At 41.9% G+C, this 14,522-nt stretch overlaps 3 protein-coding genes across 5 annotated transcripts in view; 1 reads left to right on the top strand and 2 right to left on the bottom strand.

Annotated features, from left to right (window-relative positions):
- The window catches only part of LOC147322338 (uncharacterized), a 99,688-nt gene that overhangs the window by 53,591 nt on the left and 31,575 nt on the right, over positions 1–14,522 (bottom strand). The gene's annotated exons all lie outside the window — the stretch shown is intronic.
- LOC147322339 (uncharacterized) overlaps positions 1–14,522 on the bottom strand; it is a 60,106-nt gene that overhangs the window by 44,418 nt on the left and 1,166 nt on the right. The window lies entirely within an intron of this gene.
- On the top strand, positions 6,938–12,599 carry LOC147322340 (uncharacterized). The gene is made up of 4 exons (XM_086306859.1): positions 6,938–7,046; positions 7,909–8,013; positions 10,132–10,896; positions 11,222–12,599. The coding sequence occupies exons 2-4, from the start codon at positions 7,996–7,998 to the stop codon at positions 11,912–11,914; spliced, it is 1,476 nt and encodes a 491-aa protein (XP_086162985.1). The 5' UTR covers positions 6,938–7,046; positions 7,909–7,995; the 3' UTR covers positions 11,915–12,599.

Raw genomic sequence — 14,522 nt, 5'->3', positions numbered from 1 at the left:
CTGTATTTACAAGCACGTGCAAACAAACAAGACAATAATAAAAGAAAAATATATCAACATTTTACAAATGATACACTGAATGTAAAAACCAAATATGAGCACAACTCCACATGTACAATTGTCACTGCATATAAACATGACAGATGACATATTATAAGAAGTATAAACATATAATATACAATATGATCTGAAGCTGGTACTGGTGTATTTAAATTCCTTTTCTTTAGGCTCACATACACATTACTGCTTACCCTAATCATCTCATACAAGATGCTACTTACTTTTTGTGCAGTATTTACCTTAACATGCACTATGGTATAATAGCCCACTCACTTCTATAGTGCTGGTGATGTAGACAATAATGTCAGTTGATATGTAAAACTAGGAGAAGTAGACCACAAATGGGAGATATCGAGTGCTGGGAACACATTCTGTCTGATATTATTAATCTATCAGATTCTTGAATGTTTTATGTACTTAAGCCACAGTTAGAGAGTGAAACAGAGACTGACACTGGCTGAAATGTGTAGTAAATATTTTATTTTGAACTTTTATGAAGAAATACAAACTTTGAACTTTGAACTCTGGGCTGGTTTACTGTGTGTAATATTGCAAAGCACACTTTGCCTTTGTCAAGCAAACAACAACAATCACACACGCACACACAAACTCACAAACGTATAAAAACGATCACACAAAGAGGGACACAGAGGATGGAGACACAAGAGGAACCTAATGGACAAGGACCCAGAAAGGGAAAATCTACCACCATTTGCAAACGTCGTGTCGATTATTATACAGCAATAAAAAAGTAAATCCAGATACACACTTCAAATGTGAATTTGCGTTTCATCTCATGTTTTCCATCGTTTGTTTTTAAAAAAAAAAAAAAACACTAGTGCTGTAATATCAATTCAAATTAGAATAAAAAAAATAAAGAGACGTACGAAACACTGTGGATGTGCTTTAATGTACTAGAAATACTACTCACCATCAGTTACAAATGAAAGAAATGAAGAAAGCTCGTTTTTGTCACGGGCCGGTATTTTGAGTTTTATGCCCGTTTGTATTATGTTCTGGTTTGTATAGTAGAGACTTAAACCTTCAGTTAGTTCTATGGTTGTGTTCTCTGTTTCCCTGTTTAGTTTTATCTATTTAGGTTACTCTCATGTCTGTGTCTCCCCACTATGTTTGTAGCATCGTGTCTTCAGCGTGTGTTTGTTGTGTCCTCTGGGTTTAAGTCTCCCTCACCTTTGTGTGTCCCTGTTATGTCTTTGTGTCTCGTCTGCCTGTTCCGTCCTTATGTTGTTGTTTTTTTGCCTGTCCCTTTTGGCTCTTTTGCCATCAGAATTATTGTCTAAAGGCAAAGAAAGATGCCCAACGGATTTACTTTACCAAATTGACCATCCCAGCCTTGCCATAATGGTCCATTTGATTCACCTTTTATTGTTTATTTTATTTTCACTTGCTGAATATGGGACAGACTTGACTGGAGGAAAGAAGGGGAGAAAGAAAGAGGGAAAGAGAAACAGCTGAGAAGAGGGACGGGGGAGAAGGGCAAAAAACAAAAACCAACAGAATGGGCAGAAAAAAAAAAAGACAAAAAATGCATATATCAATCACCTGGATCACCTGCTGAGAAAGAAAAAAGAAAACAAGCAGAAGAGAACAAGAGTAATAGAATAAACAACATCACAATGATATATGGGAATATGACAGTAAATACTAAATATTAAACATTATTGTGCAGCACATAAGATCAACAGAACACAGTGTGGTTTGAGGTAGGAGCCAAAAAGGGTGTAGTTTGTGGGTGTGATCACCCGTGTGTACACCTGTGAGCATGGACGCGCTTGTTTTTTTAAAAGGTTCCTTCATGTAATAATCTGCTAGAGGGTGTGGGGGGGCCACAGCCCCGTCCTCCAGGGCATGAAGCAGGTATGGAGGAGATCAAAACTCCAGACATCCAGAGGCCCCCAGAACACAAGAGACCATGGAAGACCAACAGAGGGGCAGCCGCGCCACTGTCCCAGAAAGAGCTGAGGAGAGTCCCAGATGAGGGCTCACTCAGCAGCCGCGGAGCAGAAGCCAGGGGGAGTTGCAGTGACGCGCCCGTGAGCTCCGCCGGCAGCCAGCCGTGCCTGAGTGACCGAGCCCCAGGCCGAGAGGCCGGGGGCACCCCACCTCCGAAGTGGCCCGAGCGAGCCCCAGGCTCCAGGCCCCGATAAGCGGCCGCCAAGGAGTGAGCCGGCGTGTACCTGGACGCCCATCCCCAGACACAAAGAACCACCAACACACCGATGTCTGAGGGCATCTGCCACTGGCAGGGGAAGTGGTGGTGGGGGGAGATAGGCCTCCAAACCTTGGAGGGCCTGAGATGTCCCCAGAGAGGTGGTGTCTGATACCCAACCTGACATATAGACACAGACATACAGGCACACACAGACACAAACATCCATTCCCACCCTCATGCTCTCATATACACTTACTCAACACTCAACCAACGTGGAGACAGACATAAAGAGACGCTGTACACACGATCACACTCCCCAAGCGTACTCTACAAACCGGGTCTAGGTACCCTTGCTCCTGGAGGGGGGAACTGCACCCAGACCCAGGTGGTGTTACCCTTTTCCCTGCGGTGGGGAGAGGCAGACCGCCCCGACTTCGCAGCAGCAGGGAGGCCCCACACTCCAGACCGCAGTCGGATGGCCAACTCCTCCTCCTAGCCCCCCCGCTCCAGCAGGTCGCAGAGAACGGGGGTGAGAGAAGACTCCAAACCTCCCTCCACCCGCTCATTGTAGTGTTGATGCATGTGTGTTCTAAGGTGCATTTAAAACCCAGGAGGGCATGGAGCTACCTGCCAGAGAGCAGCAGGTAAGCGCATGGTCCCTCCTGCTAGCCCTCAATGTCTACGTGTATTTAAAATTGAGAGGTGGGCAACGACGCCAGGGGTGGGGTGTACACCCTGATGGTACTTTGGACTCCGTGTATCGTGCCCACCCCCAAGATCCTATATGTATGTGTAATGAGAGTGTGAGTAATGTGAATGTCTAAGTTGTGAGATAAAATTGAGGCAGAGGCAGCCAGAAGGGGACAGAGGGGGGGGGGGGGGGGGGTAGCCTCCTCTGCACCCTGGTGACATACCCCTACTCCAAGGCCCTGCATGTGTGGGTGGTTGTGGTGGAGCGGGAAGAGGGAGGCAGCTGGAGATGGGGAGGGAAGGAAGGGAGGGGCAAGTGACCCCTCCCTGGGGCCAGCTCCCCCGCTGACCCCAGTAGGCACCCCCATACTCCGCGACCCGCCAGGGAAAGGGGGCCCAGGCCCATCCAGACCGGGCCCAGTGCAGCAGCGCCTCCCGGCCCCACAGAGCCCGGGACAGTCCACCCAACCCCACCACAGAGAAAACTGCACCCACCCCACCATCCACTCATCTTCCAGACTACATAAGACAATAGACGCCCAGGCTGAGATCTTCCTCCACCTCTCCTGTATCTCCCCCTCCTGCAGAGAGAGTTCCTGAAGAGAGGAAAGCTCCGTCCTTACGTTATCCTCCCTGTGTTTCATTCTATGTCTGTCATGTGTATCCATGTATATTTCCCCAGCTAATCTTGTCTCTCCCTCTCTCTCTCGTGTCCCCTCGACCCCTGTGTCAAATTCGTGTTGTCACAGTCTATGTCTCACTATCTCCTGATTACATTTTTACAAATATATTTTACAAATATAAATACACAATGTATTGACAACCACTGCACATGTAAGAAAAATCCACAGATACATAAATCAGCAGTCATATTGCAGTGTGTGTTAGAGAGAGAGAGAGAGAGAGAGAGAGAGAGAGTGAGAGAGCGAGAGAGAGCCCCCAGGAGCCAGAGGCATCCAGAGATGGATGCACATACAAACAGATGAAGTTTACTAAAGAACAAAACATGAACATACAGAACCAGGGGTAAAAAAAAAAAATAATTATATGAGTATGCGAAAAAAATTCACATACATATACAGTGGGGCAAAAAAGTATTTAGTCAGCCACCGATTGTGCAAGTTCCTCCACTTAAAATGATGACAGAGGTCAGTAATTTGCACCAGAGGTACACGTCAACTGTGAGAGACAGAATGTGAAAAAAAAATCCATGAATTCACATGGTAGGATTTGTAAAGAACTTATTCGTAAATCAGGGTGGAAAATAAGTATTTGGTCACCTCAAACATGGAAAATCTCTGGCTCTCACAGACCTGTAATGTCTTCTGTAAGAAGCTTTTCTGTCCCCCACTCGTTACCTGTATGAATGGCACCTGTTTGAACTCATCATCTGTATAAAAGACACCTGTCCACAGCCTCAAACAGTCAGACTCCAAACTCCGCCATGGCCAAGACCAAAGAGCTTTCGAAGGACACCAGGAAAAGTATTGTAGACCTGCACCAGACTGGGAAGAGTGAATCTACAATAGGCAAGCAGCTTGGTGTGAAAAAATCAACTGTGGGAGCAATCATCAGAAAATGGAAGACATACAAGACCACTGATAATCTCCCTCGATCTGGGGCTCCACGCAAGATCTCATCCCGTGGGGTCAAAATGATCATGAGAACGGTGAGCAAAGATCCCAGAACCACACGGGGGGACCTGGTGAATGACCTGCAGAGAGCTGGGACCAAAGTAACAAAGGTCACCATCAGTAACACACTACAACGGCAGGGAATCAAATCCCGCAGTGCCAGACGTGTTCCGCTGCTGAAGCCAGTGCATGTCCAGGCCCGTCTGAAGTTTGCCAGAGAGCACATGGATGATACAGCAGAGGATTGGGAGAATGTCATGTGGTCAGATGAAACCAAAGTAGAACTTTTTGGTATAAACTCAACTCGTCGTGTTTGGAGGAAGAAGAATACTGAGTTGCATCCCAAGAACACCATACCTACTGTGAAGCATGGGGGTGGAAACATCATGCTACGGGGCTGTTTTTCTGCCAAGGGGACAGGACGACTGATCCGTGTTAAGGACAGAATGAATGGGGCCATGTATCGTGAGATTTTGAGCCAAAACCTCCTTCCATCAGTGAGAACTTTGAAGATGAAACGGGGCTGGGTCTTCCAACATGACAATGATCCAAAACACACCGCCCGGGCAACAAAGGAGTGGCTCCGTAAGAAGCATTTGAAAGTCCTGGAGTGGCCTAGCCAGTCTCCAGACCTCAACCCCATAGAAAATCTGTGGCGGGAGTTGAAAGTCCGTGTTGCTCGGCGACAGCCCCAAAACATCACTGCTCTCGAGAAGATCTGCATGGAGGAATGGGCCAAAATACCAGCTACTGTGTGTGCAAACCTGGTAAAGACCTATAGTAAACGTTTGACCTCTGTTATTGCCAACAAAGGTTATGTTACAAAGTATTGAGTTGTATTTTTGTTATTGACCAAATACTTATTTTCCACCCTGATTTACGAATAAATTCTTTACAAATCCTACCATGTGGATTCATGGATTTTTTTTTCACATTCTGTCTCTCACAGTTGAAGTTTACCTCTGGTGCAAATTACTGACCTCTGTCATCATTTTAAGTGGGGGAACTTGCACAATCGGTGGCTGACTAAATACTTTTTTGCCCCACTGTATATGTGAATTTTTGAGGCTCTCAGAACAATAGAACTTTTTTGTTGGTTGAGTCTGATATTGATTGTATGTACAATTCCATATCCTTATAAAAAGGCAGAAATATGGTGTTTTATTAATAAACTTACATTTATGAATAAAATATTTAGCTAAAAGTATTAACAATTTTTTTTTATAAAAAAAACATTTATCATTCTTCCTGGAGAACTTAAAGAAACAGAATAAAACATTTTCCCATCATTAAGAAAACTCCCTTAAAATATGGACAATAACAAAACTGCTAAATTCTTCCAGAATCTCTGTGTAGAGGAGCTAATTTTTTATCCATAAATGTAAGTTTATTAATAAATCACCATATTTCTGCCTTTTTAGAAGGATATGGAATAGTACATGAAGGAAACGGTTTCCAAGGCCTAATCCGTGGATCGACTTCCTTCGAGGCGTGGACGTCTATCAGCAGAGAATGTACCTTCACCTATCAGCAGAGAATGTCCCTTAGTCTGTAACACAGTCAAATATATTCTCAAGCAATATTCAAGCATGCCATTCAGCGTGTTAGTACGAGCTCGGGAGCAGCTTGGGAGAACAAGAAAACAGAGACTGCTTTAGATTGTCTTCCCAAATTGACTCAACTTTATTCACAAGTACAACAGTTTATATAGAGGGTAAAATTCATGAGACAGCAGATTATCAGTTTAAACCAGTACAGACCAAGATAAGGGAGCGTCTTCCTGCCCTTGGGTGAAGAAGCATCCTTTGTGTAGTTTATTAGTTCAGCTACAATTGTGATTATCTCAGCGACATATTTTCAAGGCACAAAACAAAGAGTTCTTACATTAGTGAAATCTGAAACAAACCATTTGGCCTTCAACAGGCGTCTAAAAGATTAAGAAACTAATGTAGCTGAGGGAGTGATCTCTGTGGTATTTCAACCTTGTACCAGCCTGTGATTCTCACACATCAATTCTTGGGTCAAAGAGAAAAATAACTAAAACAAAGGGGCCTTATTGAATGACAGAGTTTTCCTGCATAATGTCACTATAAAACAATATCCAGTAAATGCTACCATGGTACTAAAATACCTAACAGTACATACAATCAATATCAGACTCAACCAACAAAAAGGCTCTCAGAACAATATATATATGTTGATTTTTGCGCATACTGATGAGATAATTTTTTACCCCTGATTTTGTATGTTCATGTTCTGTTCTTTTGTAAACTTCATGTGTTTGTATGTTGTATACTTATTGTGTTTCAATAAAGTTCAATTTTAAAAAAGTACGTTCTAAATGAAGCTTCAGACGTCACTAATCACGTGACTCTGGCCAAACGAATCAAGCCTCGACACGGTGCTTCTGAAGCAGTATGTTGATCTTTTTCACACACGCACCGGAGCGTTAGCTTCAAGCGGACCATCGCTACCTCTCACATCTAAAGGTAAGTGTCAAGGTAACTTTGAACTGAGTTCAGTCAATCTCGAGTTTTTTTAAGTTTTCTGTTGCTCTCTGTGAGAGGAGACCGTTAAAGGCGAGGCTCTCCAGAGTGTAGCAAAACAGGAAACAGCAGCTGGCTGTGTGTGCGTGTGTGCAAAAGAATAGATTAGAAGTGCAAGTGAGCCACGAGTAAAGAAAGGTCAAGTTTCGTGAGTTGTTTTTCTCACCACTGATCACGCGCTCAACACTCTACACATACTTGCATCACACGCGCGCTCTCGAGCATCAGTATGTACAATTCTGGGCGTCACGTGAGTTGAGGGTGTTACCATATAACGGAAATCTCCATTGTTCTGTAGCAGTGGTTCTCAAACGTTTCACAATGAGTTTCACCCTTACGAGCGACATCACAGCACAGTAGTATAAGCAGTAGCGGTTTTTGATATGGGCGATTTTCATTTTCGCTGCACAACTAAAGCGTGCAATTTACTTTGTGTGCACTCAAATGGAGTCGAGTCAACCAGCGCAACCTCTGGCCAAGTACCATAGCCTACAGCCAGATTAACTTGTGACACACACAGTAGCGGTTTTTGATACGGGCGGTTGCCCGTATCAAAAAATCGTGGTGGGGATTAGTTGTCTTTGCTTAATGATTGTTTTAGTCTTGACAATCCTCATTGCTGGCATTGCATCTTTCAATGCCAGCAATGCCAGGTATCGGTGCTCAAGCCTTTTGTGTTTGTTTCCTACAAGTTTCCCACCTCGGGAAGCAAAAATGTGTTCTTTTACTTGTCAGATGAACATATGAGACCCTTTGACTCTTCAGTGCAGTGTGGAGCCTAACAAAGATCTGTTTTGTGTCCCAGCTGATCAGCAGGAGGAGAAGAGTCTGATGGAGAGCAGAGGAACATTTTCAGCTACTTGGACTCAGCTCAGCCACTACAGAGGAAACAATGAGCTCAACACAGAAGGTGACAGACAGAGCAGGGCGATATGACCAAAAATATTTATCACGATATACATTTGAAAATTTGCGATAACGATGTAGCTGATGATATAATTGACGCGAGACAAAATACTTTACAACTCCACAAAAAACACGGTAATAACGACGGCCTGCTAGCATGTCCTACCACAAATAGAGTTTGTTGTGTATCTGACGTACGAAAGCTAAACCAGTTCCACACCACTGAAGTTGCAGCATTTTTACAAACCAATTCTGATTCTAATTTGTGTTGTACAGTTATTTCATTTTTAACCTTAATTTATATTTTATTCCTTCCTAGTTAAATTTACCCTTCATTCTAATTTGTGTTGTACAGTTATTTCATTTTTAACCTTAATTTATATTTTATTCCTTCCTAGTTAAATTTACCCTTTTTAATTTTTCATATTTATTTCCTATCTTATTCATAGCCTTTTCCTTTTTTGTTTTCTTTAGGTCACGAGCAGTTGTCCAAGCATTTCACTACATATCGTACTGTGTATGACTGTGTACGTGACAAATAAAATTTGAATTTGAAATTGATTTGGTTCATCTGTTTCATTCAACGATCCGCTTTCACCCTTCTCATTCTCTGTCACCGCCATGTTTTTTCCTCCATGTGCGTATGAAAACAAAAGCACTGCGCATGCGCGTTTTACCCATATTCTATCGTGATATTTCATTTTCTTATCGTTGCCCAACATTATACCGGTATTACCGTCAACGGTATGATATAGCCCAGGCCTACATGAAAGGCACCCTGATTGTGCACTAATCACACATTAAAATGATCAAAAGAGGCAAAACTGTGTGCCAGAGTCTCGGGTCAGCGTTTGTTTTCATGTCACAGCACCAGAACGATTGCAGGTGCTCATAAGAAGTTACCATAAATCACCACCTTTCATGGTCTCAGCACATCAACTCTGTTATTAAGAAAATGGGACAAGGCATAGCTATGGCTATGAAATGCTCTTTGTGTATCACTTCTTCAATTATGAAAGATGTCATTAATGCACTAGTAATGTCTCATCTGGAGTATTGTTCAATCATTTGGTCAGCAGCTAATAAGACAGATCTTAACAGACTTCAGTTAGTCCAGAATAAGGCGTCCAGATTAGTGTTAAGATGTTCATGCTATAATAATATTGATAAAATGCATAATCAACTTTCTTGGCTTCCTGTACAGACTAAAATATTCTATGGCTTACTTGTATTTATAAAGAAAGCAATTCTGTTAAACACATTTATTCATGCTCAGCTGCAGTATCCAGATGAAATACATAATCATATTACACAGTTTTCAACAAACTGCAATTTAGTAAATCATCGGGTTAAAAGTAACTTTTTGTAAAACTGTTATATTTAGAGCAACGTTTAAGTGGAATAAATTGCCTTATAAAATTAGAGAATTATTCAAACTATTCAAAACTTCACTGAACATTTAAAAGCCGATTTACAGAACTTTTAGTTGTTGTAAATATTGTAAGAGATGGTTTGTTTTTGAAATTTGTTTAATGTGCCTCAATGTTGTTGTTATTATTATTATTATTATTATTATTATTATTATTATTATTATTGATTGCTTATATTTTAACAATTGTGAAACCTCACTGTGGATGTAAGAGCCAAATCATGTGGATATCTTGAATCCACTTTATTGTATAATATTTTATGTGATTGTATTTGACGGAAGACGAGCAACATCTGTTGTGGAAGCTAATGGGGTTCTTTTTGAATAAACAAATAAACAAACATAGGATTTATTATCAGTAAATAATTATGTATAAATCTATACAAAATATAGGAATATGTATTAGAAACAACAAAATAATATAAATTATAAAGTAATATAAAAGTGTGTGTGTACAATCAGGAGGGATGGGCATGATTTTAGTGTTTGAACAGTCATGAATTATTTTTAACAGCAGGTTGGATGTAATGTGTTAGAACTACCAGCAGGTGGGGATAAGAGACCTTTAAGGTGTTTGGTGACACACTCCACCTTCAGGTTTAAAACTAGTGTTAATGGAGGGAGTTTGAAGGTTGAGTTTGTTCTACGACTGCATTTCACTCACTGCCTCTGTTTGTATCTCTGTCACTGCAGGACCAACATGGAGCGAGAAGTCAGCGCTCTCAGGAGGCCGACAAACCTCACAGAAGAAAGAGAGAGAAAACACACACCTGTGACGAGTGTGGGAAGGGTTTTACTTTGAAGGCTAATCTAAAACACCATCAGGTCATCCACAGTGGAGTTAAAGCGTACAGCTGTGATCAGTGTGGCAGAGCTTTTACTCACAGTTGGAACTTACAGAATCATCTAGTTACCCACTCTGGAATTAAGGCATACAGCTGTGACGAGTGTGGGAAGGAGTTTGCTAGGAAGGATAAACTAAAACAGCATCAGGTCATCCACACTGGAGAGAGACCGTTCAGCTGTGAGTTGTGTGGAAAGTCTTTTTCCTTGAAGGATTCCCTAAAAACACACCAACTCATCCACAGTGGAGTTAAAGCGTACAGCTGTGATCAGTGTGGCAGAGCTTTTACTCGCAGTAGCCACTTACAGAGTCATCTAGTTACCCACTCTGGAATTAAGGCATACAGCTGTGACATCTGTGGAAAAACTTTCAGCCAGAGAGGAAGCCGAAATATACACCTACGCATTCACACCAGACATGATGTGTACTGCTGTGAACAGTGTGGCAAACAGTTTATAACTCACACACAGTTAAAACAACACATGTTTACCCACACTGAGGGACGACCTTATAAATGTGACCTGTGTGAGAAGACTTTTAAATCTCCACATCACCTGAGAGAACACCAACAGATCCACACCAGAAAGAGACTCTACAAGTGCAGTTACTGTGAGGTATGTATTTATATTGTTATCTTGTCATTTTAGCCTGACTGTTTGGAACAACTCTGCTCATTAAACTGTGTTAGCATGTTAGCAATTCTACTGCATGGAAAAGCAGCTCTGACTGATTATTCAGATTTTCATGTCAGTTATGATTTTAGTATTACTGTAGTATTATGGTGGTAGTATTGTAGTTATTGCAGCCCAGTAAACTGAGTGTGTTAACTGAAACAGTCAAATGTAATTGGACGTCTGCAGAGATGCTCTTTATTTCAGGCGACGTTCAGGATAAAAATGTTGAAGGACTGACTTACACTGTCTTTGTGTCTTTGTTTAGAAGCAGAGCGACACAGATGGATCCAGTTCTCAACCCTGTCATCACCGTGGTGGTGGGAAAGACTTTCGTTGTGACGTCTGTGGAAAAACTTTCAGTCAGCAAGCCACCCTAAAAACACATCAACGTAGACACACTGGAGACAAACTGAAATACTGCAAAGAATGTGGGAGAAGCTTCACCACATCAGGTGACTTAAAACGACATGAACTGATTCACAGTGGGGTTAAAAAGCACCTCTGTGATCAGTGTGGGTCATCCTTCACCACTGCATGTAAGCTTAAAAGACACAAACGAGTCCACACAGGAGAGAAACCACACAAGTGCAGACACTGTGACAAAAGCTTCTCAGATTCATGTAGTCGTAACAATCATGAACGTACACACATGGAAGGAAACTACAGCTGTGACCAGTGTGACAAGAGCTTCAGGAATCTCAGTTCATACTCCGAACACAAACGATCCCACGTTACTAATAAACTGTTTCACTGTTACCAATGTGCCCAAACATTCACCTCATTGTCTGCTCTGTGCAAACATCAGCGTGATCACTCAGGGCTGAAATCACTCCCATCACTGGATCACAGTGAATCTGAAGAGACAGAAAGATCCTCTGGTTTCAGTGTCAGACTCAAAAAGCTTGAGATCAGGCTCCACAGAGTTCAGATAGAATCATTTAAACTTGTGTTGAACTGAACTGGTTGCTGGGCTGAACTTCTACATAATACAGATTTACATGGGATCTTATTTTCTGTCGTTTTACTGAGTCAGTTTTGTCCTTTTTTCTCTGTCCTGGTTTTGCTCGTCTGTAAATAATTGAAACTCAGTCAAATAGTTCATTGTTCTCCAGCAAAACGTTTTGGAAACTCATGTTTAACCTTTAAACTCTGACATGTTTTAGCACACAAGGCTTCATCGGGGAGTTCACTCATGATTGGACCATGAGAATAAAGGTTTTTAGTTCTTTCAAAGAGAGTCTTGGAGGTGTTTGATGTTTCTGTTTTTTTCTACAGAAAGGAAGAAACTATTTTTCTAGCTTTGTGTAGTGTGGAAGTTTTTAATGTTTCTTTCATCTGTGATGTTCTTGAATGTGTTGACATGAAGATGGTACAAATAAACTGTCCTTTTAGCTTCAGCTCCTAATTTATTCATTATTTATGGATGTAGCACAGCAGCAGTGTCTTGATTAACACATGGAGGGCTCGGGATCTGATGGTAAATAATGTTTTGTGTCCTTGTACACATCATACAGCTCAGCTGTTCCACAGATGTCAGGTTTACACAGTGGGATGGTTTGTAAGAACGCAGCTCTCCTGTGGATAAATCCTTACTCTTAGCCTCAGGACCTCACACAGTCCCAGCAGGTTCAGTCAGAAGATTTATCCCTTATATCAAAACGTCACAGAGTCTCCTTTGCTGTGCTGTTTTCACAAAGAAACGTAAACTGAAGACCTGAACTTACAATGTTTTAATTAGTTTAGCAGATTCAGTGTCTCCATGATCAAATCTGCTGTTTTTGTGCTGCTGTTGGTAGAAAGCCGGTTAATGCTGAAATGAACTGGCTGCATGCATCTCTGAATGTAAATTGGTGCACTATTAATAGATCACTCTTGAACGGTATCGTCACCATAATTTGCCCACTTAGTAAATCTCACTCTTTGCCAAGAAATTGAAATAAATCTCGTGTCCCTGCTGGATAGTGATCCACTGTAACTCTGCTCCTCCTTCCTGTTTAGGATTTCTGTGGCTGAAGTAAAATTCCCTCCATCCATCACTTATCCCAGCTAACCCAAAGTAAAAGAAAGTTTTGCTCATCTTAACAAAGCATTACAATAATGGGCATTACCAATGCAAACTGAATAATACAGAAGATGAAAGAAGAGACTTTGATCAGTTAATAAAGCTCATGATCTTGATTCATTGTGGCTGCTACACAGATACTTCTGGGTCACTTCTCTCAGTTAGGAACCTTCCTCACCAAAACTGACTGTTGGACCACACCCCTGGTTTCATGAGAAGTTGTTTCAGCCACGATTTCTCTTCCTGTATTTCAGAGTAAAGACTGAAGTGACAAATGGAAACATGTTTAAAAAACGCAATGTGAGAGAGACGTTGAGGTCCTTAGAAGTTACCCTGGGTTTTTCTGTCACCCTGCTAGATGTTACACACCTTGTTATTGGACTGATTTCTACTGCTGGACTACTCCTGGGGAGAGTAACAATACTCTTACTAATTAGCTCCCTTTCACATGTAACGGAGCGAAGGTGATTTTATTCCCACAGTGTCGTTTTTCTAAGGGAAGGAAACCTTCCTCCAAACGGACAGAGCAGTGGAGCCGCCAAGGGAAAGCACACGATTAAAAACTGTATAATTAAAATATAATTTATTATATTTAAATAGTTAAAAATGCAAAATGAATTAAAACAACCTTGGCCAAGGGGGTAACACAATAAAAAGCAATAAAACACAACATTAACAGTCCAGTGGCATCCGCCACGATATAAAAGTCCAAACGGTGCAGAAACCAACAGGATTGTCGCAGTCCTGTCGGCCTCTTCATTCTGATGCCAACTAGAAAAAGGAGAGGGGGCCAGCGGCAGTCACCATTCTTAAATTCCACTGGAGGTTCGTCTTAGACGGGATGAATCGGGACCTACCCCAGATGGGCAGAGCTCCCAACTCCGCCCACCACTGTGTTGTGCTTCACACGCGTAGCCATAGACTCGCCGTCCCGGGGACATAAGGCGCCATCCCGCTGCCTCTCTATCCCCTGCCGTGGGCCTCTCTCGGCGAGGAGCTACCTCCCGTCAACAGAGGCGGAGCCAGACATTTGAAACACCCGGGGCTTAGCCCTGAAGGGTAGTATGCATGTGGATTTTTTTTTCTTTTTTCTTTTTTTTTGGGGGGGGGGGGGGGGGGGGTGTAGAAATGACTGAAAGATTAATTGGCTCTGTTGAATGACTTCATATAGGGAAAAAAAGATATCACATATACAGGACACCTTAAACTAGTTTTTTAATTAAGCAGCAAGGCAGAACAAGGTCAGGGCTGCATCAAGACATGAGGACTAAACCCCAATTCAACCAGACCCAGAACTGATCCGGAATTAAAACAGGACTACAAGAGTTCAAAATCAGGACTACTTAGGATTTAACCAAGACAGAACCAGAATCAGAACTAGATGATAGTAGCACTAAAAATCATCATAGACCTGCACTACACTTATTTTTTAATTCTACCAAAGTACAATATTTAGATTGAGAAAAGTTTATATAATTATTTAGCCTTGTTGTGCAAACAAGCC

The sequence above is a fragment of the Aulonocara sp. 'chitande type north' Nkhata Bay genome, linkage group LG9, assembly GCF_057382095.1.
Source record: "Aulonocara sp. 'chitande type north' Nkhata Bay isolate Kocher_YH1m ecotype deep benthic linkage group LG9, A_spYH_male_GT1.1, whole genome shotgun sequence".
NCBI classification, from domain to species: domain Eukaryota; kingdom Metazoa; phylum Chordata; class Actinopteri; order Cichliformes; family Cichlidae; genus Aulonocara; species Aulonocara sp. 'chitande type north' Nkhata Bay.
The sequence above is the reverse complement of the archived record's forward strand: the minus strand, read 5'-3'. Positions and strand labels throughout refer to the sequence as shown.